General features: G+C 38.8%; 1 protein-coding gene across 1 annotated transcript in view; it reads left to right on the forward strand.

Moving 5' to 3' along the window:
- The window catches only part of LOC127447932 (striated muscle-specific serine/threonine-protein kinase-like), a 123,093-nt gene that overhangs the window by 85,148 nt on the left and 12,565 nt on the right, over positions 1–25,380 (forward strand). Inside the window, 14 exon segments of the mRNA XM_051710159.1 lie at positions 6,180–6,380; positions 7,125–7,182; positions 7,376–7,453; positions 7,558–7,730; positions 7,839–7,865; positions 8,807–8,959; positions 9,091–9,133; positions 14,880–14,948; positions 15,051–17,676; positions 18,291–18,440; positions 18,631–18,747; positions 19,372–19,539; positions 21,902–22,024; positions 22,517–22,681. Of these exon segments, the coding sequence (XP_051566119.1) occupies positions 6,180–6,380; positions 7,125–7,182; positions 7,376–7,453; positions 7,558–7,730; positions 7,839–7,865; positions 8,807–8,959; positions 9,091–9,133; positions 14,880–14,948; positions 15,051–17,676; positions 18,291–18,440; positions 18,631–18,747; positions 19,372–19,539; positions 21,902–22,024; positions 22,517–22,681 (4,151 nt within the window).

The following is a 25,380-nucleotide window of genomic DNA, read 5'->3' on the forward strand; positions in this document are numbered from 1 at the left end:
CCAATAATGCACAGATAATGAGAAACGAAATAAACATATTCAGAACAGAAAATAAATCCCTCAAAAGGCAATAATAACCTATTTAAAAAGTATAAGAAAATAAAATGGTGTTCTCATTTTCAGATTTACCTGCCCCTGTACGTGTAAAGTAAAACTGTGGATGGTTGCTTTAAAACCATCAGTCTCTTCTTATCCAAGTGAGCCATAATAAGCTGCCAGTAGATGGCGGTAATGCGCAATTTTAGTTTGTTATCTGCAGTTATAAAAGAAGAAGAAGAAAGACCCTGCCTGATTTTGAGCAGCAGCCAGAATATTTTCTGCTGTTCCGTTTTGCCGGTAGAAGTTTAGCTTCTATGCAATAAAGAAGGCTATTAGTTATAATCTGACCAAAACACAATGTAGCATTTGATCGCTCTACACCACTACTTGCGGGAAAAAGTAGTTTGCTACTGGAAAAGTTACAATGTTTTAAAAGCAGCTGATCAACTGTCAAGCTACTGAAAAATGTAATTAAGTTAGCTACTCCCCAACACTGCCACAAACAGAATTCTTTAAGGAATAGTTCCCCCAAAAATGAGAATTCTCTCATCATTTACTTACCCTAATGCCATCCCAGATGTGTATGACTTTCTTTCTTCTGCTGGACACAAACAAAGATTTTTAGAAAAATATCTCAGGTCTGTTGGTCCATACAATGCAAGTAAATGGTGACCAAAACAAGTCAAGTCAAGTCAAGTCATTTTTATTTGTATAGTGCCTTTCACAACACACATCGTTTCAAAGCAGCTTTACAGAAAATCATGCATTAACAGAAAATGTAACTGTAATATCTATAATGTCTTAGAGCCATCATTGTGTAGTTTGATAAAATACGATTGTGAATTGTGTTTAAAAATAAGTAATTAAAAAAATAATTGTATTTAGAAACCCAGTGAGCAAGCTGAAGGCGACTGTGGCAAGGAACACAAAACTTCATAAGATGTTGGTTAATGGAGGAAAAATAACTTGGGACAAACCAGGCTCACTGTGGGGGCCAGTTCCCCTCAAGCTAACATCATGAATATAATGCCAATATTACTTAATTATGTATAGTGCAAGTCTTGGTTTAAAATTAGTAAACTAAGTAAGTGTTAAGGGTCAGTGTTTAAACAGATATTTTGTAAGAACTGTAAGATTAATGACTAATGTCTTTGAAGTTTATCCTGGATTAACTGCAGAAGTTCACATAGATGCATTGTCCTTTGTTAGTTGGCTGATGAAGGGTTTTGTTGGCAATTAATTGATTGTCTATGTATTCCATTATAAGAGTGTAGTCCATCATTAGACCGAGGTGATGCAGGCAGAGATCAGTGAGGTGCATCGCAGTTTAACCGGCTGGTAATTTCGGTGAGGTCTATCCTAAATCCAAGGTTCAGGTAATGGCATATGATGTATGATGTATGTCTTATGGTTGGAGTTGGCATCAGTTCATCCTCTGAAGTCCATCGTAATAGACTGAAGTGATGTTTGGCTGGCACTGGCTGCATATAGTCATCATCACTCAGAGACATGTAGCAGTGGAGTCCAACACGAAGCAGGAACAGAGCTGGATCCAACTCTGGTGACCTCAGGATAGGAGTCCCGAAGTTGAGACAGGGATACAAATAGAATAATATTAGCATAGATGCCATTCAATTTATTGCAGAGTTATAGATCATGATACATTTTTCTGGTTTCTGGTTCTGGCAGACCTAACTAAAGCAGCCTAACTGTGAGTTGAAGGATAAATTAGATGTATGCCTGGCTAAATAGATGAGTCTTTAGTCTAGACTTAAACTCAGTGAGTGTGTCTGCATCTCGAACAGTGTTAGAGAGACTATTCCATAGTTTAGGAGCCAAATATGATAAGGATCTACCTCCTTTTGTGGATTTTGATATTCTAGGAACTATTAACAGGCCAGAATTTTGCGATCGTAATGAACATGATGGAATATAGCATGGTAGAAGGTCACTGAAGTACTGCAGAACTGGACCATTCACAGCTTTGTACGTAGTTAACAGAATTTTAAAATTAATACAAAATTTAACAGGTAGCAAAAGTAACGATGATAAAATGGGGCAAATATGATCATATTTCTTGGTTCTAGTCAGCCCTCTGGCTGCTGCATTTTGAACCAATTGAAGTTTATTTATTGGTCTTGCTGGACATCCTCCCAGTAATGCATTATAATAATCTAGTTTTGAGGTCATGAATGCATGAATTAGTCTTTCGGCATCAGCAACAGAGAGCATGTGTCGTAATTTAGCAATATTTCTTAGGTGGAAGAATGCTGTTCTACAAACATTGGTAATTTGATTTTCAAAGGACAGATTGGTATCAAATATAACACCTAAGTTCTTCGCTGTTGAACACGATGTAACAGTACATCCATCGAGAGTCAAATAATATTTTAGCGGCTTGTTTTTAGAGGTCCAATAATTAGTACCTCTGTTTTGTCGGAATTGAGTAGAAGGAAATTTCTGGCCATCCAGTCATTGATTTCATTGATTTCATTGATACACTCTGCTAATTTGGAGAATTGTGAAATTTTGTCAGGTTTTGAAGAAATATAAAGTTGAGTATCATCGGCATAACAGTGGAAACTTATTCCACGATTCCTGATAATATCTCCCAGGGGAAGCATATGCTGTACAAGGAGAAAAGCAGAGGCCCTAAAACTGATCTCTGTGGCACTCCATATTTAACTTTTGTTTGGTTTGACAATTCCTCATTTACATAGACAAAGTGGTAGTGGTCTGCTAAATAGGACCTAAACCATGCTAATTCAAGTCCACAAATGCCAACATAATTCCCTAGCCTATTCAAGAGAATGTCATAATCTATCGTGTCGAAGGCAGAACTAAGATCTAAAAGCACTAGAAATTAAATGCTGCCGTGATCAGATGATAAGAGCAAGTCATTTGTAACTCTGATAAATGCAGTCTCTGGACTGTGATGGGGCCTAAATCCTGACTGAAATTGTTCATATATACTATTTCTTTGTAGAAATGAACATAGTTGGGAGGACACTACATTTTCTAGTATTTTCGACATAAACAGGAGATTTGAAATCGGTCTATAATTTGCCAGTTCTCCAGGATCAAGTTGTGGCTTCTTAATAAGTAGTTTGATAACTGCCATTTTAAAGTTTCTTGGGACATGTTCTAAGGATAGCGAGGAGTTAATAATATTAAGAAGAGGTTCTGAGATTACAGGGAATACCTCTTTTAAGAGCTTAGTTGGTATTGGATCTAACATACATGTGGCTTTCGATGTTTCGATAAGTTTTGTTAGCTCTTCATGACCTATGAAAGCGAAGGATTGAAGTTGCATGTGACGGAAATTATGAGACACTATTTTCTGAGGTACTGTGACAGATGATTGCATAATTCCAATTTTATTTCTGATTATTTAAATTTTATCAGTAAAGAAATTCATGAAGTCATTACTATTGTGCTGCAACGGAATATCTGGTTCAGTTGAGGCTTTATTCCTAACCAATTTAGACACAGCACTGAATGGTGTACCATGGTGTGGGGCTTTTTTCTTTAATTTTCTTTAATCGAAGGGGGGCGACACTATCGAGAGTGCTAGAGAAGTTGAAGTCAAAACTGAAAAGAACCTAGGATTGTTGTGGTTATTTTCTATGAGTTTGCTAAAATTTGCTGACCTGGCAGCTTTTAGTGCCTGTCTGTAGCAACAGACACTATCCTTCCATGCACTGCGAAATGCCTCTAATTTTGTATTCTTCCACTTGTGCTCCATTTTCCGAGCTGCTTTCTTGAGAGCGAGTGTGATCATTGTACCATGGTGTGGGGCTTTTTTCTTTAATTTTCTTTAATCGAAGGGGGGCGACACTATCGAGAGTGCTAGAGAAGTTGAAGTCAAAATTGAAATGTCTCTGACTTCCTGTCTTCTACAGAACACAAATGAATATTTTTAGAAAAATATCTCAGCTCTGTATGTCCATACAATGCAAGTGAATGGTGACCAAAACTTTGAAGCTCCAAAAAAGCACTTAAAGGCAGCATTAAAGTAATCCAAATGACCCCAGTGGTAAAATCCATGTATTCTGAAGTGATCAAATTGTTTTTGGGTGAGAACAGACCAAAATATAATTTTTTTTTTTGTTTGTTTTTGTGGTGGTGGTGGTGAAAACTGACCAAAATATAAAAAAATTTTCACTATTAAGACTATATAATTTTTCACTCTGAGTATACGTCAAGCCCAAGGAAGTGTAATCCTGCTTGAAATCATGATCGTGACTAGAGACTGCATTGGCAAGATGTACAGTGAAAAATGAGTTATATTTTGGTCTGTTCTTGCCCAAAATCGATTAGATTGCTTCAGAAGACATGGATTAAATCACTGGAGTCTCATGGATTACTTTTATGCTGCCTTTAAGTGCTTTTTTGGAGCTTCAAAGTTTTGGTCACCATTCAGTTGCATTGTATGGACCTACAGAGCTGAGATATTCTTCTAATAATCTTTGTTTGTGTTCTGCAGAAGACAATTTTGGGTGAACTTTTCCTTTAATAAGGTAATAACAGGTTATGTATTGAGAAACCTCCTGGTTCCCCATGTAAATTTACTCCTCAAACAATGTTAATTTTGATCCTCATGAAACAGATTAGCATCAATGTGGCTATGAAACTGTGCCGTGTAAGATGGTCAAAGCCACACTGTCATAGGGAGGGTTATTTGTTTGACACAATAGTACAGTAAACGCTTAGCTGGGCGGAGAGGAGTGCAGCTATTGTGGAGCAGTATCTCTGCACTGCATGCTGTCGCTCCCTCTGTGCTGTAATTATAATCTTCATGGCTGGCTGCCTCCGTTCTATTAAGACCCGAATCTAGGATCCTTCTGGCTGCTGTTGCTATTGCTAATCCTGGAGGCATATACATATATACAATGCAAACAGACATATGCTGCAGAACTACAAACATAATATGTAACACACAGTATTGCACACAGTGAGAATAGAAGGCTATGATTACACAATTGCATAGAGGTAAGTGTAAAGTTAATTGAGGGGTTGGCATTGTGCTACATTAAATACACAGATGAAACTAAAATAACTGAAAATCACCAATTTGTATTTCATTTCTATTAACAGTACTTTCATTTCATTTGTGTTATGATTTACAGGTATTGCAAAATATTATTACTGTGAATGGCCATATATCTTTATCTAATTAGACTGTTCATTTTTTACAATTAAGTGTGAAATTTCTGCGCCACTAGCATTACCAAAATGAATTGTCAAAATTATGACTGTTCAAACACTTTTACCAAACACTTCCCCATCTGCTATTGGTTAGACAAACTAGTAGTCCCACCCCAAATTCATGCCATTCGTTGAAACATTGTTACTACAGTATGTTGAGCCACTCAAACAAAACGATGTTCAAAGCATCATATACTGAAGCCACAGTGTTCACACTTTTCAGGGAAATGAACCCACAAACAACTTAAAGGTGCACTCAGTAATTGTATTTTTGTTGTCTTGGACTTACACTGACACCTAGGCCTGGATAGAACATCATTCAAACGCAAAAGTTTTCAGTTACGGATGCCATTGTAGAAATTCACTATTTACAGTCAGCCGTGATTAATTTAATCCATGAATGAAAGTGTCCAATAACAGGACAGTTACTGAGATTAAGCGAGTAGTATTGGGCTGGTCATGTGATCCTAACATGGCAGCCCCCATGAGGGGACCATCTCTATGTAGAATAAAACAACTTTCATAAACTTACTGATATGACTGGAGTCTTCATCTCATGTGAGTGGTCATGTTTTTATACATGTGTTTCAAAATTAGTAAAAAAAAAAAAAAAAAAAAAAAGTTTAAATAAGTAAATGAGCACTAATTACTTTTGGTAAATAAACCATATATCAGTAGAAGATGCAAAAAACAGGAGGGTAGATATTTGCTTACATATGATCATATATGATGACATATATCAGTGCAAATGACATAAGAGTCATCATCTTTTTATTACAGAATCAAGGTATTTCTCAGCTGATTATTAAAACACCTGTCTATTTGCTGTTAGACCAATAAATAAACCATTATTTCACTTCATCTTCAAGTCTTTTCCCCCCAAAAAAGTACTTATTTTTTGTTTGACATGATGTTTGTTTTTCCCCCCTCAGAGGGGCATTCTCATATGTGAAACGAGTGACACAGAAGGTGGGAAAGAAGGAATTTGCAGCCAAGTTCATCTCGGCTAGAGCTAAACGGAAGGCCTCTGCTCTGAGAGAGATGAACATCCTGTCTCAGTTGGACCATGAGAGAATCCTCTACTTCCACGATGCCTTTGAGAAGAAGAATGCTGTCGTCATTATTACAGAGCTGTATCCTTGTTTTACATCTCTGAGAGCTTTAGGAATCACCAATCATAAAAGCATTTTTAATGATGTTGGCTTGACAAAGCAAATATACTCTTATTATACAAACTTGGTTTTGGCTTCTATTTTTTTTTTTTTTTTTTTTCAAATTCCAAAATTTGAGTTTGAAATCCCAATTTCCAAAATTTTAAGCTGCAATTCTTCCTAGAGCTTTCAAGCTACATCCACCTTACTTGGCACAGTCCTTCAGCCTGCTCTGACTCAAGTTGCTTTGTCTTTTCTAACTGATCAGACTAACAATTTTTTCACAGTGGATGATCAAATATCCTTAAATTTGCTGACTTGCAGATAAGTGCCTGCAATGAATTTGCTCTTTTGAAGCAATTAATTTGCACTTGTGTAATCTGTACCTCTTTTCCATACCGTATTTATCTTGTGTACCATTTTTATAAATACGTAAAATCTCACACCTGCCAAAGTCATCTGCTCAGTATCATTTCAGAGTGCATTGATTCGGTCCATCTGCACTTTGACTGTCACAAACAGTTTAAGTCAGAGTCTCCAGGGAAGCCACACATACTGCAGAGAAGACATCTTTCATAAAACATGCACATACATAGATACACATGTATGTCCAGCCATGCACAATAACATATGCACAATAACATTTGCTTTTCACACATGTTAGCGGTGATGAGTGGATCACAGGCTTTACCCAGGCACTGTTATTGCCTTTGACAATATGAAAAGATGCCACGAGGAGCTTCTGGAAAGGCTAACAAAGAAATCAACAGTAATGGAGTCAGAGGTGAGTGAACCAGTTTGATCTTTCCAAAGTAGCAAGAAAAGTGGCAGACCATGTCTGAACACATTATTCTTTAACATAGTTTGACATGTTAGGCAGCCGTCCTTGGAATTCTCAACTTTTTCTCTTCCTGTCCTCTAAAATATCTATTGCAACAGGCCTAACAAAAGTTACAATGTGTATATGTTTACTACAGATCCGGTACAGTGTAAGACAGCTGATTGAGGGTATTAGTTATCTTCATCAACATGACATACTTCATCTAGACATTAAGGTAAATGTTATGGAATTTGCTGTCATCATCTTTTCCTTCCATAAGCATGTTATAATCACAGTACGCAACAATGTGTTGACATGGCCCACTGTTTTTGCACTCAGCCTGATAATATCCTCATGGCAGACCCCAGCAGTGATCAGATCCGCATATGTGATTTTGGAAATGCTGTAAAGTTCACGCCTGATGAGGCACAGTACTGCAAATATGGCACTCCGGAATTTGTCGCCCCAGAGATTGTTAACCAGACACCCATCTCCAAGGCAACGGACATCTGGTAACGCACCTGGTCCCTCCATCACAAAACAGTACAAATCTGTTTCCATCCTCTAAAGTGTTAGGAATGTATTAGTTTCTTTCTCACAATTCAACTTTTGTCTTACAGGCCTATTGGAGTACTGACCTACTTATGGTAAGAGTATGTCATTTGTCTGTATGAAATTTTTTTTGTATATTTTATTGGTTTATTTTAGAGTTACTACATATTCTGCATTGTTATCTGCAATATATAAGTGCAATATATATATATATATATATATATGTGCGTGTGTGCGTGTGTGTGTGTGAGAGAGAGAGAGAGAGAGGGGGGGAGCGCGAGGGTGTTTCCCACAGATATTTCAGATCATATAGAAACTGTTGTCTTGATCAAGTGGATCAAAAGAGAGAGGGAGCCCAAGGACGCTTTTCAATAAAAATTTAAATAGATTTATGATATTATAGACATTGTTTGTCATTCTTATTTCATGTACTTAACCAATGTCTTTGTTTTAATTGGTTATTTATTTGTGGTAGCCTGTAGGGCTCTTTGAAATACCTGAAACCATTTGGCGAAGTGGTATGGAACCGTTATGCGGTCAGGACCTGGAACTACTTCATAGCCGTGCGTTTACTTGAAAAATAATTGCACACCTTAGAACATTCGTCAGCAAATCAGAATCAAGCATTCAACAGACCCGTGGTATAAATATATATGCATAATATTTATACACTGAGGTTCAAAACTCCACATTGAATATCTGAGATCCAAAATCTTATTAAAACCCAGACATAAAAATAAAAAGAACGTTTTCAGAATTTGAACATTTTAAAACTAAGAACTGTTGATGTAATATAATAAGAAATATTAAAGATTTCTTGGTTACTGATCAAATAAGCAAATTTGTGACATCGATCTTAATTCCTTTGTACAAAGGGTCATATTTTCTTGATTCCACTGAATTACACAAGATGCTCATAGGAACATTCTCAAATCATGCTGTTCATCAGTAACTCCACTATCTTCAGCTGCTGGACAAACTGAGTAGATTGTCAAATTGTGGGTTGTTAAGGTTTACATGAAACTCTTTTTTGCAGTCTTACTGGAGTTTCTCCTTTCGTGGGAGAAAACGACCGCAGTTCTGTCCTCAACATTAGGAATTACAATGTGGCATTTGAAGAAAGCATGTTTACCGACTTCTGTAATGAAGCCAAGGGATTTGTCATCAAACTGCTGGTGGCTGATAGATTGTAAGTGGGATCTAGAGTGCTTATTTGCTGCACTATGTTCCTGTTAAAAATGTATTGTCAAGAAAATTATTTCCACTGCTAAGAGCACTTTGTGCTAACTGCCAATTTGTTCAATGTAATTTTATCTGCAGGAGGCCTGATGCTAATGAGTGTCTTCGTCACCCCTGGTTCAAGGTAATGTCAGCGTAGAGGAGTAAAGGGGAAATGCACCTCTAGGCCTATTGCTTTCCAAATGCGTTATTTAAATTTGTCTATATTTTTGGGAAGATGAAACATTTAGTTACCACATATTACCAGGGGTATCTCTAGACATACAGACATCCAGTGCTTAGCCCATAAGTGCTATATCATAATGCAAAGACTACAATTGTAAATAATTCAAGCCAGTGTTCTTTTTCCCTCTATTTTAATTTGAAATATATCTATTTGTTTCTCCTATAACACATACAGTATATAAATAAAACTTAACTTTAAGGCATATTTTACCCAAAAATGTAATTCTGTCATCATTTACTCACACTTATGTTGTTTAAAACACGGACGACTTCCGTGGAACACAAAAGGTGATGTTATACAGAATGTTTGTCTCAGTCACCATTACTTTCAATGTATGGAAAAAAGTTGCAATAACAGTGAGAGGTGATTGAGGCTAACATTCTGCCAAACATTTCATTTTGTGTTCCAAGGAAGTAAGAACATCTTATTAACATTTTTATTGATTCCATACACAAAAACCAATAAACACAACATAAAATATGGAATCAGTTATATAAATTACCAATAGATCACAGAGTGTATTAACACCCCTCACAATCCACTCCAACCAGAAGAAAGGGGACTCACCAATACGCAACTTTGGGTTTAGCCATATGCTCGAGGCAACATTTAAATAAATGTCTGAATTGAACACTCTGGACACTTTTGACCATAGCGCGAGCAGATGCAAGATAACGGGGTGCGATGTAACTTCTCCAATTAGTTTAATAGAAAGGCTTTGAAATAGTAAAATAGGGGCAATACTTTTCTGTTCAATTCCAAACCAGGGAGGGGCTCTCTCAGGTGGAAGTGACCAATGAGCTAAATGTCTTAGACTGAATGCATAATAATAAAACAAAATCTTGGGTAGGCCTAGCCCACCTTTGTCAGTCGGTCTATGTAACTTGTTGAAATGTAACCTGGGACGCTTTCCATTCCAAATGAAGGACTTTGCTATACTATCAAATTGCTTGAAATAAGAGAGGGGGACATCTACAGGGAGAGATTGTAGTAGGTAGTTGAATTTTGGAATACAATTCATTTTAATAACATTAACCTTTCCAATCATCATAAATGTAACGAAGCCGATCTACTCACATCACTTGAAAACCTTTTTATTAAAGGGTCAAAATTAACTCTGACTAAATCACATAATTTTGCTGGGAATAAAATGCCCAAATACTTAATGCCCTGTTTGGGCCATTGAAAGGCGCCCGGTTGAAAAGCCGTTACTGGGCAGTATGCTGTCAGAGCCAAAGCTTCGGATTTAGACCAATTAACTCTGTATCCTGAAAATTTAGAAAAGGAATTAATAATTCTGTGGAGGCAAGTCATAAATCTAGTGGAGTCGGAGACGAATAATAAAATATCATCTGCGTAAAATAAAAGCTTACGCGCCACACCTCCCACCACCACCCTTGGAAAATCATCCTCCTTTCTTATCGTGGCTGCTAATGGTTCCAGGGCAAGACAGAACAATAATGGGGAAAGAGGGCAACCCTGTCAGGTGCCCCTGTTCAGAGTAAAATATTCTGAAATTAATCCATTTGTTTGTACCGCTGCTACTGGGTGTCTATAAAGTAATTTAATCCATCCAATAAAAGTATTTCCGAACCCGTATATTTCCAGCATCTTAAAAAGATAATCCCATTCTACCATATCAAACGCCTTTTCGGCATCAAGTGAGATGGCAGCGACCGGAGTCTGATCATTCGCCACTGACCACATGATACTAATGAGAAGCCTAATGTTCTCAGGAGCTGCGGCCCCGAATAAACCCCACCTGATCTATATGTATAAGAGATGTCATAACTTTACTTAATCTGTTAGCCAGAATTTTTGCCAGAATTTTTACATCTAGCTGGATCAGGGAAATTGGACGGTAACTTTTACACTCACTTGGATCTTTGTCCTTTTTAAGAATCAGACTGATCCAGGCTTGTGTCATGGTTGGCAGAAGCTTTCCATTCTTTAATGATTCTTTATAAACTCTAACAAAAGTGGAGCCACTTCTGTAGTATAAGATCTAATTCTGCGGCAAAGCCATCTGGCCCCAGAGCCTTGCCAGTAGGCGGGGCCTTAAATTACCTCATCAAGCTCCTCCAAGGTTATCTCAGCTTCAAGATTATTTTTTTGCTCAGTTGTCAATTTAGGGAGTTCTAATGGTTCCACAAAGTTTCTAATATCTTCATCAGTAGACGAAGATGTGGAACTATAAAGATCAAGATAGAATTCTTTAAAAGCATTATTAATATCAATGGCCGAGGTAAACATTTCACCACCAGCAGATTTCACTGAGGGAATGATAGAAAAAGACTCTCTCTGCTTTATATATCTAGCCAAAAGCTTCCCTGCTTTGTCTCCCGACTCAAACTATGACTGTCTTGCCCTGAATAACCAAAACTCCACTTTCCGCGACAAAATAGTATTATATCTGTATTTCAAACGGGTCAATTCTCTGAGGCCATTAGATGACATTTGGCGCTTCAGCTCTGCCTCTGCACTTTTAATATTCTCTTCCAACTCCACGAGTTCTCGTGCTTTGGATTTTTTGGTGAATGAGGCATACTGTATGATCCGACCCCTAAGAACCGACTTAAGTGCCTCCCAAGCCACGCCCCCACAGAGGATACTGAGGACCAGTTGGTCTCCATATAAACATTGATTTCAGCCTTTAACATTTGTCGGAAATCAGGATTTTGCAAAAGGGATACATTAAAGTGCCAGCTGTATGATTTCTTTTTCTCCGTATGTGGCAACATCTCTAAACTCACCAGGGCATGATCTGGGACTAAGATGTTTCCAACTGAGCAATCGACAACAGATGAAATGAGGGACTTTATAGTTTATAAAATTATAGTCCCTATCAGATGGGTTCAAAAGTCTCCAAATATCTGCAAGACCAAGATTTTTACACATCCTGTGAAGTGTCAGTGTTGCTCTAGGGGGCTTACAGACTTTTGCTTCACTATGATCAAGGACTGAGTCCATCAAAATATTAAAGTCTCCTCCCAATATTATACCATGAGGGGTGCCAGCGGCTTGCAACATCCCTTCAAGAACTATAAAAAAGCCCTGATCATCAGCGTTAGGTGCGTAAATATTAGCCAAAATTAACCTTTGCCCCTGAATTTCTGCTAAAATTATAATGACTCTTCCTAATTTATCTTTAATCTGTTTGAGAAATTAGAATTGTAGATGTTTATTTATCAGTATAATGACCCCTCTGCTCTTACTTGAGCCAGCGCTAAAGAAAACGTCCACCCCATATCTTCCCAATTTTTTCAGCTTCCTGCGGGGAAAGATGCGTTTCTTGAAGAAACACTATATCATATTTTTTACGCTTAAGAAAAGTAATACCTTTTCTTCTTTTTATGGGGTGCCCCAACCCATTGACATTCCATGTGGAGAGAGATAACCTACTCATAATAACATTTTACATTTTGATATAATAGAAAAAATAATCGTGTGTCAAAAACAAGATTATACAGACCACATTCCCCATTAATGCAACAATCAAACCCTGAACTTCCCCCCGAAAAAAAACAAAAAGAAAAACGTGCGCATTAACCCCACGCACGACAGCGCCAACCGGCATCAATCCCTCTGAACTCAAAAAGTCCATGTACACATGCGAGAACCCCTGCGACAACTTTGCCATCGGAATACTCAAATCCAGTGCTTCTGCACAAATTTTGTGAGGCAAAATTACATAACAGAAAATACTTTGTAAAAACAGATCCCAGCCAATAGGCAGAGTAAACACAAAGAACATGTAGATTCATTCATACAACTGTCTTGTAGGTGTGTTCTTCCACAAAATAAACTCCAGCTGTTATAAAGCCGTTCAGTTTACTCAGACAGACAAACAATTGTTCAGTAAGCTGGCTGTTATGAGTACAGCAGATGACGTAATAATTCCAATGTCCCGCAAAAATACTCCACAAAAACAAACTCCAGCCAACAGGAGGCATAAGCACAAAGAACGAACAGATTCATCCATAACTGTACTGAAGCAGTGTTATTCCACAAAACAAGCTCCAGCCACTAGGCGGAACCAGCAAAAAAAAAATAAATAAATAAATACATTAAAAAAACAGGCATCCCCTTGAATGATCAAGTGTGTATTATTCACTCGGAGGCTGTATAAAAAAAATACACCATGACTTACACAGTCTGTCAGCTTTATAAAAGACATCCTTTGTGCAGGCATGAAGATATTTTGCAGTCATTCTTAGTATCCATTCTCAATCTGGCTGGGAACTTCAGTGTAAGAGCAATCATCCGTCCATGCAAAAGTTTCTTGAAGGAGTCATGCCACAAAACAAACTCCAGCCGCTAGGCGGAGCCAATGCAAAAAGAAACAAAAATGGTGCCCAACTACCTCGGACAGACAGAGTTAAGTACAGTGAGTTAATCCACTCTGGAGCTACATGAAAAACCCCAAATGGCTGACTCATCCATTGTTTTTATATAAAACAGTGCTTGCTTTGGACACGTAAATACCCTGCGACAATCCTTCTTTTCTATTCCCAGTTTGGCTGGAAACATCAGTGCAAAAGCGAACTTCCATTGATGTAAGAGTTTCTTACATTCCTTGAACCGATTGCGTTTCTCTCTTGTCGCATTCGCAAAGTCCGGGAACAAGAAAATATTGTGGTTCTTCCAAGAAAGCTTTCCTTTGCTCCTCGCCTCGCGCAACACGAGATATTTATCGGATGATCTCAGAAATTTGGCCAGAATTGATTGGGGCCTGTCTCCTTCAGCAGATCTACGAGCAGGGACTCTGTGAGCTCGCTCGATTTCCAGTTTATGGCCTGTTATGTCGAGCAGACTCGGGAAGAGCTCGTCAAGGAATTTCACCAAATCTCTGCCTTCTTCATGCTCAGGAATTCCAACAATTCGTTATTCCTTGGGCTCCTATTTTCCAAATCTTCCAGTTTTTCCAAGACTTTTTCCACAACTATTTTGGTCGCGGGCGGATTAACGGTTATTTCCCTTTCGGATGATTCCAGATAATCGATTAATTTCTCAACTTCTGTCACTCTTGTAGTCAATTAAGAGAACTTTGCTTCCATCGCCGTAATCGATCGACGTATTACAGCGAGATCCTCCAAGTCAGCAACAACCTTCGTCAGCATCACCGAGATGTTGGACAGTTGACACTGAATTTCATCTCCCGACGTGCCGTCCAAATCGAGTCCCCAGCTCACAGGGCCACCAGAGGTTTCATCTTGAGCATATAAGTGTCTTTTAATGTCTCCAGAGCCAGAGGATTTTGACTTCTTTGCCATGTTTAACTCAAAGAACAAATATGTAACTGGGTGTATCGAATCTCACCGGTTATAACATGAAAATAATAAATAAAAAACAGCAAAGTGCGCAGAGCTCGTGTTTCACACATCTGCTTCTCGCATGGCGTCACGTCGTCTCGAAGTAAGAACATCTTGAACGCAAGTAAATTATCATAAAATGTTTATTTTTGGGTGGAATTTGCCATTGAGTTCACTTTTAGTGGTGTATTATGTTAGTGCTAACTATCCCTTTAAGTTGGAACATTTCAAAACCATGTAATTCTTCTCCAATAAGTAATAATAAACTCTTGTTGTAATCATTCACTACCCTCAGATTTTTATTGGAAAATATATAATTTACTCTCTTTTAGACCCTGAACAAGGGTAAGAGCATCAGCACAGATTCCCTCAAAAAGTTTTTGTCCAGAAGGAAATGGCAGGTAAGATGATGTTAGTGTAGGACTTTTGTTTAGTTCTTATATAGAACATTATAGATTCTTACAGTATGTCATTGTTAACCATGATCACACAATCTCTTCCAGCGATCTCTCATCAGCTATAAATCTAAAATGGTGATGAGGTCTATACCCGAGTTACTGGATGACTCCTCCAGCCATATTTCCATTGCTGTTCCACGACATCTGAAACAAGGCTCACCACCACCTTCATCATCATCAGATTCTGATGAAGACATAGATGAGCTGCCTTTTATCCCAATGCCCCTCAACATGGAATTCTCAGGATCTAGAATGTCACTGACTGAAATTGTAGGGGATGATGAGATGATGGTTAGACCTAATGGAAACGCTGAGAGGTCTGCATCAAGCCATCATAAGTCAGAGCCCATGGAAGTGGAGATGCCAGAGAGAGAGGGTGGAGATGCAGCAGCTAGGGGTCAAGCCAGGAAGAGGTCAACACAAGATGAAGAAAAAGGCTCATCTGATGAAGAGCCAGCAGAACTTGTCAAAAAAGCAGAACAGGCAAAGAGGCCAATGTGCAGAGGCTCAAGTATGGAGTCAGATGAGCCAGAGGGAGCACGTCGCAGAGGAGAGCTACGTAGAGGGAGCTCGGCCGACAGTGCCCTACAACTCCTTTTAAAACCAGAGGAGGCCACAGAGGAGAGCTCTGCTGATGGACAAAAAATTCTAAAAAAGTCTGTATCTATGGAGCTTCCACGGAGGAGCCCAAGTCCAGGAGCTGCGAAGCTGAGCCAGGAAGACTATGCTTTGAAATTGGAATTAATGAGGCAGAGACTCCTCAGGGGTGGCTCTGTAGACAACAAGATGAGTGGATTACGAGGTCCCCTTTTGGAGACCTTAGGTATGGGGGATGAGAAGCATTACGTGCGGGCATCTCGTCTAGGTAACCCCCCACTTGTTAGAGCGGCATCCAGTGAGTCACCTAGAGATGACATCCCAAAGACCAAAATACTGCAGAAGAGTGCCTCCTTCAGCCAGGGAGATCCAGAGCCCATGCCACTGCACCGACGAATGGGTGCACCTCTAGAGATCCCACTGGCGCAAATAGAAGAGAGACGGCTACAGGAGGCTGTATCTGTGTCTGCTCTCACTGAGCCAGTTAAGCTGGATTCATGCCCCATCACCCCCAAACCCCATTCATCAGAACCAGAGAGGCATGAGAAAGAAAACAATGAAGAAAAAGAGCCAACAATCTACAAGGACAGAAAATCAGAGGAAGTAGTTGTTGAGTCAGTGAGTAATGCAAGTGAAGACAGAAGTTTTGTTCAGAAATCATGGAAGACTGATGCACTGGAAAAGGGCCAGAGCAAGTTAGAAGAAACCAATAAAGAGCCTGAAGAAGAGGCTGGAATTAAGCCGGAGACTGCCTCAATTCTAAAAGCTGTGATAGAAGAAGTTGAGGAAGATGAAAAGAGAGAAGATAAAGAGCCAGAGAAAGAAATTGAGCATTCTACTCCCGAGATGGGGGTTAAAGAAGTTGAGGATGATAAGGCATCAGCAAAGTCTACAGAGATCACCATTTCCACCAGCTCAGTCATGGTGACCCCAGCAGCTGCTCCAGCTCCCACTCCCCAGAGTGTCATCTCAACCTATGTGGCTTCCTCTGTCCCTGCACGCACAGTGCTCCCAGATGGTAGAACTTCTGCATACGCCAGTATCATGCAGACCATTATGGAACCATCTGTTCAGGCATCCAGTGAGCCTACTGTGCCTACGTTTAAACCAACTTCCACCCTACCATCAGTTCCAGTCTACACACCAATTTCCAGAAACACCTCAGAACCAACCCTCATATCAGATGCTTTATCCAAGCCAGACATTCACCAAACCACTGAACATCCTGCAGTCTTTTCTAGGGTTGCATCATCAGAGCACCCTTCCAAAGAGTCGAGTCCACCGAAGACTCCAACCCGAGCCTCCCCTAAGCGAGATTCATTTCCTGTTAGCAACATCCAGGATCTTGCATCTGAAGAGGTCTTCGAAGCTCGGTTCAAGAAGCGTGAGTCCTCTCTAACCCGTAGTCTCAAACGTTTCACGTGGCAAAAGACAGAAGAAAAGCCCACTACTGTTGCTGAAACAGCAGAAGAAATGTATCGCCCTGGGCCAATTGGTGCTCCTTTAGAGTTTGTACCAAGGAGGTTCGAAGAGAAGTCCAAATCAGTTCAAGATCTACGTGAGGCAGAAAAGGACCCTGGGTTCATGAGGAGACTTTCCATGCGCTTGAAAAAGACCCCATCGGTGGAGAGGAGAGAGGAGAAGCTCAAAGAGGAGGAGGCTTCAGCACCCAGGCGTCGTTTGTCATGGGCATTGGGACGTAGAGGATCCCAAGATAAGAAGGAGATAGAGATGATTAGGTTGGATGGAGGCCCTGAAACTCCCCTGGAGCCAGAGTCCAAAGCGCCCTCTGAGTCACCTATCCTTGCCATGCGCAAGAAGATTGGCAGTACCATGGCAAGCATTTCCACAAGGATTAGAAGCCAATCTGAAGAGAGGAAGGAGGACAATGAAGGCAAGACAGAGATCAAGAGGACACCAATATTCTCCATACTGCGCCGTTCCAGCTCAGAGGGGGGCAGTCTGAAGAGGATGGGCGTCCCACCGCACCAACTAGCTACCCAGTCTGGGAAAGGGGCCTCGTCAGAATCTTTAGATTCTATGTCAAGCATCCAGTCTGAATCAGCAGTGAAAAGTAAATCATCTTTTTCTTCTCAAAGGAATTGTTTACCCAAAATGAAACTTCTGTACAAAGGCAGTGGATAGTGCCTCACTTTAAAGCTTAAAAGAGAACCCAAAAGTATCATAGAAGTAGCCCATGTGTCTCCTGCATCATATTCCAAGTCTTCTGATGACATGCGATTGGTTTTGATAAGAAACATCCCGAAATGTAAGTAATTTTTCAGTGAAAATCTTTGTTCATTGCACGTTCATGAGCAGTAAGAGAGAAACTCATTCACAATGGCTCATGTGTTTACGTGAGAACTTACGTTGTTTACGCACAGTAGACATCAAGATTTTAACTGAAATGTGAAAACCTGTTATATATCTTCAGAACACTTGGAATATGATACAGAAGTCACATGGACTATTGTATGCTTTAAAGTGAGGCACTGTCCACTGGCATTGTATTGAGTAGACAGCCTGTGATATTCATTAAAACTATGATCTATGATCAAATGAAAGTATGATCTGTGATCTATTCCTTTAATGTTAATTTTTTTCTGCCTATACCATCTGTTTCTTTAGTCTTCGACCATGTTGTTGTCAATTCTTTTTACTTTAAACACCATAATCTTTCTTTCCCAGGTGCAGACATTGTACGCAGATCACGGTGGGACCGCTGGGGATTGACAAGAGGAAAAAGAGACAAAACAGTTTCCCAACCAGACATCCCAGCTTCCATTGCCAGGGAAAATGGCTCACTCCGCTCTTGCCAGTATACTCGGCTAGCATCTGGTATTACACATTTTGCTCACATTTTTCACACTAGCTACTACACAAAGGAGAATTTATTTGTCATAAATATAATTACATTTATCATCAATTTATCAATTATTCATATGCATTTGCTTTGGTACAGCTGTGAGCGATACATTACCTGACCCATTGTCTCACTAATCTGTTAACTGATTCTCTTAACAATTAGACTTCCCTCCTGTGTTCCATATTAAACTGAGGGACCATGTTCTCTTGGAGGGAGATCCCGTGACTCTTAGCTGCCTCCCTGCTGGCAGCCCTCACCCTCACATCTCATGGATGAAAGGTCTGATTTGAAATTATACAATTTGCTTCTGACTAAAGATAATATAATCTGCCATTTACATTACAGCTCATTTAAAAATATTTTGAGAGAAAAGAGGTTGTTGCAAGAGGCATGAAAACATACTGTAACTTTCAGAACTCAAGTGCTTATTTCACATGCAAAGGGGGCATTAATTGCAAGGGTCAGAGAGTGTGGAAAATGGTTGAGAAAAACAAAAGTATGACCAATTTAATACCAATTTTATGACCAATAAACATGCATGTTTTATAGCATGCTGTTCTATTATACATATATGTTAATTTAAGGGTATGCCATTAATATAATTGTCATGATTTGTCAGAAACATTTACATTAACATTGTGTGTGATCTTACATGTAAGAGCCTAAATAACTTTGAAATTTATCTTTCAAGTGTATCTGTGCTGTGTTAAACCAAATTTTAGGTGTATTAATAGTTATTGAGCTGACACAACTGACACTGTTTATATTTGGCTATATATAGAAGGCTCTCTTCTCACCTCAAAGTAAATGTCACCTCAAAGTAACAGTAAACTTTCACCATTAACATTAGAGATTACCAGATTGCAGCTTTGAGATAATGATTTTGTCTTTGTGTATTCTCAGATAAGAAACCACTTGAGATTGACCCTAGGATGAACATGATATCCTGCCCTGATGGGAGACAGCTGCTGATGATTATGAAGACCACCCAAAAAGATGCAGGCCTTTATGAATGTGTGGCTTCAAACCCACTGGCCTCTGTCACCAGCTCATGTGTTGTGTCCCTTGCTCGTAAGTTTAAGAAAAAAGAAAGAAAGAAAGATTATCATTATGCAAAATAGTGTTTATTCCAAAACAGCAGGCCACAAAATATTCACATCATAAATTTCTGGTTTAGTGCTGATTAAAATGGTGACTCGCTTACAGATGTACAAATATCATGAAGTTGTCCCTGCTCTTTTTTTACATTAGTTGAAATATTCTTTTGTTGACCCCATTATCCACAGGGTTTCCACGGTCATGGAAAACCTGGAAATATCAGAGAATTTTAAAATGAAAATTTCCATTCTTGGAAAAGTCATGTAAATTAATAAAATAAAAATAAAATAAAAAAATAACAATAAAACAGGATGTTTAATCAAATTTATAAAATCTTATGAAGTCATGGACATTTCTATAGTGAATATATATACAGTGCATCCGGAAAGTATTTACAGCGCTTCACTTTTTCCACATTTTGTTATGTTACAGCCTTATTCCAAAATGGATTAAATTCATTATTTTCCACAAAATTCTACAAACAATACCCCATAATGACAATGTGAAAGAAGTTTGTTTGAGATCTTTGCAAATTTATTAAAAATAAAAAATGAAAACAAATCACATGTACATAAGTATTCACAGCCTTTGCTCAATACTTTGTTGAAGCACCTTTGGCACCAATTACAGCCTCAAGTATTTTTGAGTATGATGCTACAAGCTTGGCACACCTATTTTTGGGCAGTTTCTTCCATTCTTCTTTGCAGGACCTCTCAAGCTCCATCAGGTTGGATGGGGAGCGTCAGTGCACAGCCATTTTCAGATCTCTCCAGAGATGTTCAATCGGGTTAAAGTCTGGGCTCTGGCTGGGCCACTCAAGGACATTCACAGAGTTGTCCCATAGCCACTCCTTTGTTATCTTGGCTGTGTGCTTAGGGTCGTTGTCCTGTTGGAAGATGAACCTTCGCCCCAGTCTGAGGTCCAGAGCGCTCTGGAGCAGGTTTTCATCAAGGATGTCTCTGTACATTGCTGCATTCATCTTTCCCTCGATCCTGACTAGTCTCCCAGTTCCTGCCGCTGAAAAACATCCCCACACCATGATGCTGCCACCACCATGCTTCACTGTAGGGATGGTATTGGCCAGGTGATGAGCAGTGCTTGGTTTCCTCCAGATATGACGCTTGCCATTCAGGCCAAAGAGTTCAATTTTTGTTTCATTAGACCAGAGAATTTTTTTCTCATGGTCTGAGAGTCCTTCAGGTGCCTTTTGGCAAACTCCAGGCGGGCTGTCATGTGCCTTTTACTGAGGAGTGGCTTCCGTCTGGCCACTCTACCATACAGGCCTGATTGGTGGAGTGCTGCAGAGATGGTTGTTCTTCTAGAAGGTTCTCCTCTCTCCACAGAGAAAGGCTGGAGCTCTGTCAGAGTGACCATCGGGTTCTTGGTCACCTCCCTGACTAAGGCCCTTCTCCCCCGATCGCTCAGTTTGGCTGGGCGGTCAGCTCTAGGAAGAGTCCTGGTGGTTCCAAACTTCTTCCATTTAAGGATGATGGAGGCCACTGTGCTCATTGGGACCTTCAATGCTGCAGAAATTTTTCTGTACCCTTCCCCAGATCTGTGCCTCGATACAATCCTGTCTCGGAGGTCTACAGACAATTCCTTGGACTTCATGGCTTGGTTTGTGCTCTGACATGCACTGTTAACTGTGGGACCTTATATAGACAGGTGTGTGCCTTCCAAATCATGTCCAATCAACTGAATTTACCACAGGTGGACTCCAATCAAGTTGTAGAAACATCTTAAGGATGATCAGTGGAAACAGGATGCACCTGAGCTCAATTTTGAGTGTCATGGCAAAGGCTGTGAATACTTATGTACATGTAATTGTTTTTTTCATTTTTTTTTCATTTCTTTTTTTTTTTTTAATAAATTTGCAAAGATTTCAAACAAACTTCTTTCACATTGTCATTATGGGGTATTGTTTGTAGAATTTTGAGGAAAATAATGAATTTAATCCATTTTGGAATAAGCTGTAACATAACAAAATATGGAAAAAGTGAAGCGCTGTGAATACTTTCCGGATGCACTGTATATATATATATATATATATATATATATATATATATATATATATATATATATATATATATATATATATTTAGTTACACTCTGCTATTCTCTGTGCACTGTCTATAAAATAATTTTTAAAAATCCTTAGCCAGTAATGACAAACGACTGGAAAAGTCATGGAAATTCACTGGTCAAAAGGTGTGGTAACCCTGTATCCACTGCAGTGCATAAAACAGTACTGAAGTAAAATCTGTGCACAACTGAGATAAGACAGGTTAACCAAATAAGCATTTCTATTAGTAATCATAAAATTATTATTCTTTAGGTCTGCCGAATAGGCCTGGGACCCCTGAAATACCTCAGAAGTATAAAAACACTGCCCTGGTGGTGTGGAGACCCTCAGACACCACAGCACCATGCACCTACTCTCTGGAGAGGAGGACAGAGGGTTGGTCAACATTAATAATTATAAAACCTGCTACCAAATCCAGCATTCAATGCTTGCTTTGATTGATGCCTTAGTGCTATGAGTTGTTGAATTGTAAAATAAATATTGTCCAAAATATTCTCATCTTCAGTTTTGTTTTATATTTTATAATACTCCACCCTTGAAGCCCTTTCAGTTGGCATGAGAAACTTTGTATTATTATTATTATTTTTTTTTTTTTGTATTTTTTTTTTTTTGTCAGAATTAAATACCACATTTAAAAAACTGGTTAAGAAGGTGAAAGCTACCTGTTATTTCATTCTGCTCTTCTGCCCTCATTTGGATAAAATGGGAGTTGCAACTGATTCTTCATTCTCTAATGCAGCAAAAATGTCAATTTGATAGAAATCATAGAGGTGTTCATCATGTTTTTAAATGACTCCTTCCAGTTCATTATTATTGTTTTTAGTCAGTATATTGTATAAAAATATGTTATAATATTTCTGTTCCTAGGTGAGACTAACTGGCTGATTGTAGCCACTGGTGTGGCTGACTGTTACTACAATGTAACAGACCTTCCAGCTGGTGCCATGACCAGATTCAGAGTGGCCTGTGTCAACAAGGCTGGCCAGGGACCTTACAGCAGTTTGTCTGAAAAAGTGATCCTGGACTCTACAGGTGCACTAATGTTTTGTAGACTACTAGAGTACTGGTTTTGCTTCAGGATCCAGATATATACACTACCGGTCAAAAGTTTTGAAACACTTGACTGAAATGTTTCTCATGATCTTAAAAATCTTTTGATCTGAAGGCGTATGCTTAAATGTTTGAAATTAGTTTTGTAGACAAAAATATAATTGTGCCACCATATTAATTTATTTCATTATAAATCTAAAATTTAATTTAAAAAAAAAACGTTTTTGAAGTTGATGACTTGGACCAAATGATAAAGAAAAGCAGCCAATAAGTGCCCAACATAGATGGGAACTCCTTCAATACTGTTTAAAAAGCATCCCAGGGTGATACCTCAAGAATCTGAGAAAATGTCAAGAGTACATGTCTGCAAATTCTAGGCAAAGGGTGACTACTTTGAAGATGCTAAAATATAACACAGTTTTGATTTATTTTGGATTTTGTTTAGTCACAACATAATTCTCATAGTTCCATTTATGTTATTCCATAGTTTTGATGACTTTACTATTATTCTAAAATGTGAAGAAAAAAAAATATAATAAAGAATGAGTAAGTGTTTCAAAACTTTTGACCGGTAGTGTATGTTACTTATAATAAGATAAGGCCCGCAACACACCACACCATAACACACCGGCTCATTGATTAGATTTTCCTGCTCAATTTAACATTTTTTGTGTTGAAAAAAAAAGAAGACATTTCTAATGACTGCTAGACATGACAACGGGCACCACCAGTGCAAAAACTGTCATAACTGTAAAACATATAAAACCACTGTAAATATGATGAGTGGATTTTTAAGAGAAAGCACTTAAGCACTTTATAGCTTTTTTCCAAACATACAGATGTTAGGTTAAACTGTACATGAAAGTACAATCAGGAGCGAAAATCTGATATCAGCTTTGGAGGGGACAATAACATGAAATTTTCTCAGGAGCAATTCGTGAGGGGGACACCAAAAGTGGTGCTGTAACACATAGCCTGTGTTGTAATATGTTAAATGTATATTGAGGAACCATAATTACTACTACTGAATAATTGATAGGTAGTTAACTGAAGGGTTGTCCCAGCTTGTTCAAATGTATAAATCATTATAATACTACTACTAATAATAGTTGTAGCAGTGTTCCTTATCAGTCCAGTATGTATGCAGGTATTTGTATTTACAACCAGCAATTCTAAGAAAGGCAAGTAGGTGGCGATGGTACTGTACGCTATGTGTGGGTGCATTTTCGTAAAGACAATGAGCATGGTGCAATCTAATCTGAAAGAATCTCCTTTGAGAACCATCACAAAGTTGGTCTCAGTATTGAATTTACCTTTTTATTTGACCTTTTCTGATACATTTGCATAGTCATTAAATATGTGCCACTGGCCTGAGTCTACTACAATAGCTTTACAAGAACAAAAAGCTCAAAATAAGTACAGTTCTAAAAGCAAAAGAACTACATCAATAAATAACCCAAATAAATCAACCAAAATATCCTTCAAAAATACTTATTGTTCAGTCAGTGTCTCAACTCTTCAAACAACAGCTATAGACAAGTATGACACACAAAGTATGCAATTTTAAATAAAATAACATAAAATAAATAATTAGTAAGTGTACTGTCATGTACTAAAAACTGAAAACTACTAAACAACAGAACAAAGATCATACTATACACCAGGGGTTCTCAAACAGGGGTCTGTCACCAGTTTAAGTTGAGAGTGGGGGTATCCATGGCATTGTCCAATTATGTCCCTATTTTACAAGTCTAATAAAGAGAGAACCTTTCATAATGTTTCCAAACAAAGACTTAACAAACTTAAATGAGACTCCCTGTCTCTGCCAGTCTGTCCCTGCCTATCTGTCCCCAGCTCTGCTGTCTGTGTGCCATCTGTTGCCTGCTCTGCCTAATGACATCATTATGAAACATTTCCATTAAAATTTCACATCTTTCTTATGAACATTTTATCAACTAGTCTTTGAGATATTAGGCTACTAGTGTTTTTACTTTGCGTTTTGGTGTACTGAAAAATGCTCTGATGGCCGTTTTTTTCTGACACTTTTTACCTGGCTGGCTACACACACACATACAGTGTGCAGGTTATTTACAGTAGGAGATGGGCTTCTATTCTATCATCTATTAACTTCTATTACTCTATAATGGGCTTCGATCTACCAGATAAGCTAGCTAGTCAGCTAGCAAATGTGAAACGGATTGCAGTGACAAGAGTTGACAGCTGTACGAGTTAACCATTAACACAATGTAAGCTGCAACCCTTTTTTTTTTTTCTCCCCAATTTGGAATGCCCAATTCCTAATGCACTCTAGGTCCTCGTGGTGGCGTAGTTACTTGCCTCAATCCAGGTGGCGAAGGACTAATCTCAGTTGCCTCCGCGTCTGAGACAGTCAATCCGCGCATCTTATCATTTGGCATGTTAAGCATGTTACCACAGAGACATAGCGCGTGTGGAGGCTTCATGCTATTCTCCGTGGCATCCACGCACAATTCATCACGCGCCCCACCGAGAGCGAGAACCACATTATAGCAGCCACGAGGAGGTTACCCCATGTGACTCTACCCTCCCTAGCAACCAGGCCAATTTGGTCACTCAGCACGCCCTGGATTCAAACTTGCAACTCCAGGAGTGGTAGTCAGCGTAGCTGCAACCTTTTGTCATTTTAATATAGTTTATGTTTT

This window comes from Myxocyprinus asiaticus, chromosome 11 (genome assembly GCF_019703515.2).
Source record: "Myxocyprinus asiaticus isolate MX2 ecotype Aquarium Trade chromosome 11, UBuf_Myxa_2, whole genome shotgun sequence".
Taxonomy (NCBI): Eukaryota; Metazoa; Chordata; class Actinopteri; order Cypriniformes; family Catostomidae; genus Myxocyprinus; species Myxocyprinus asiaticus.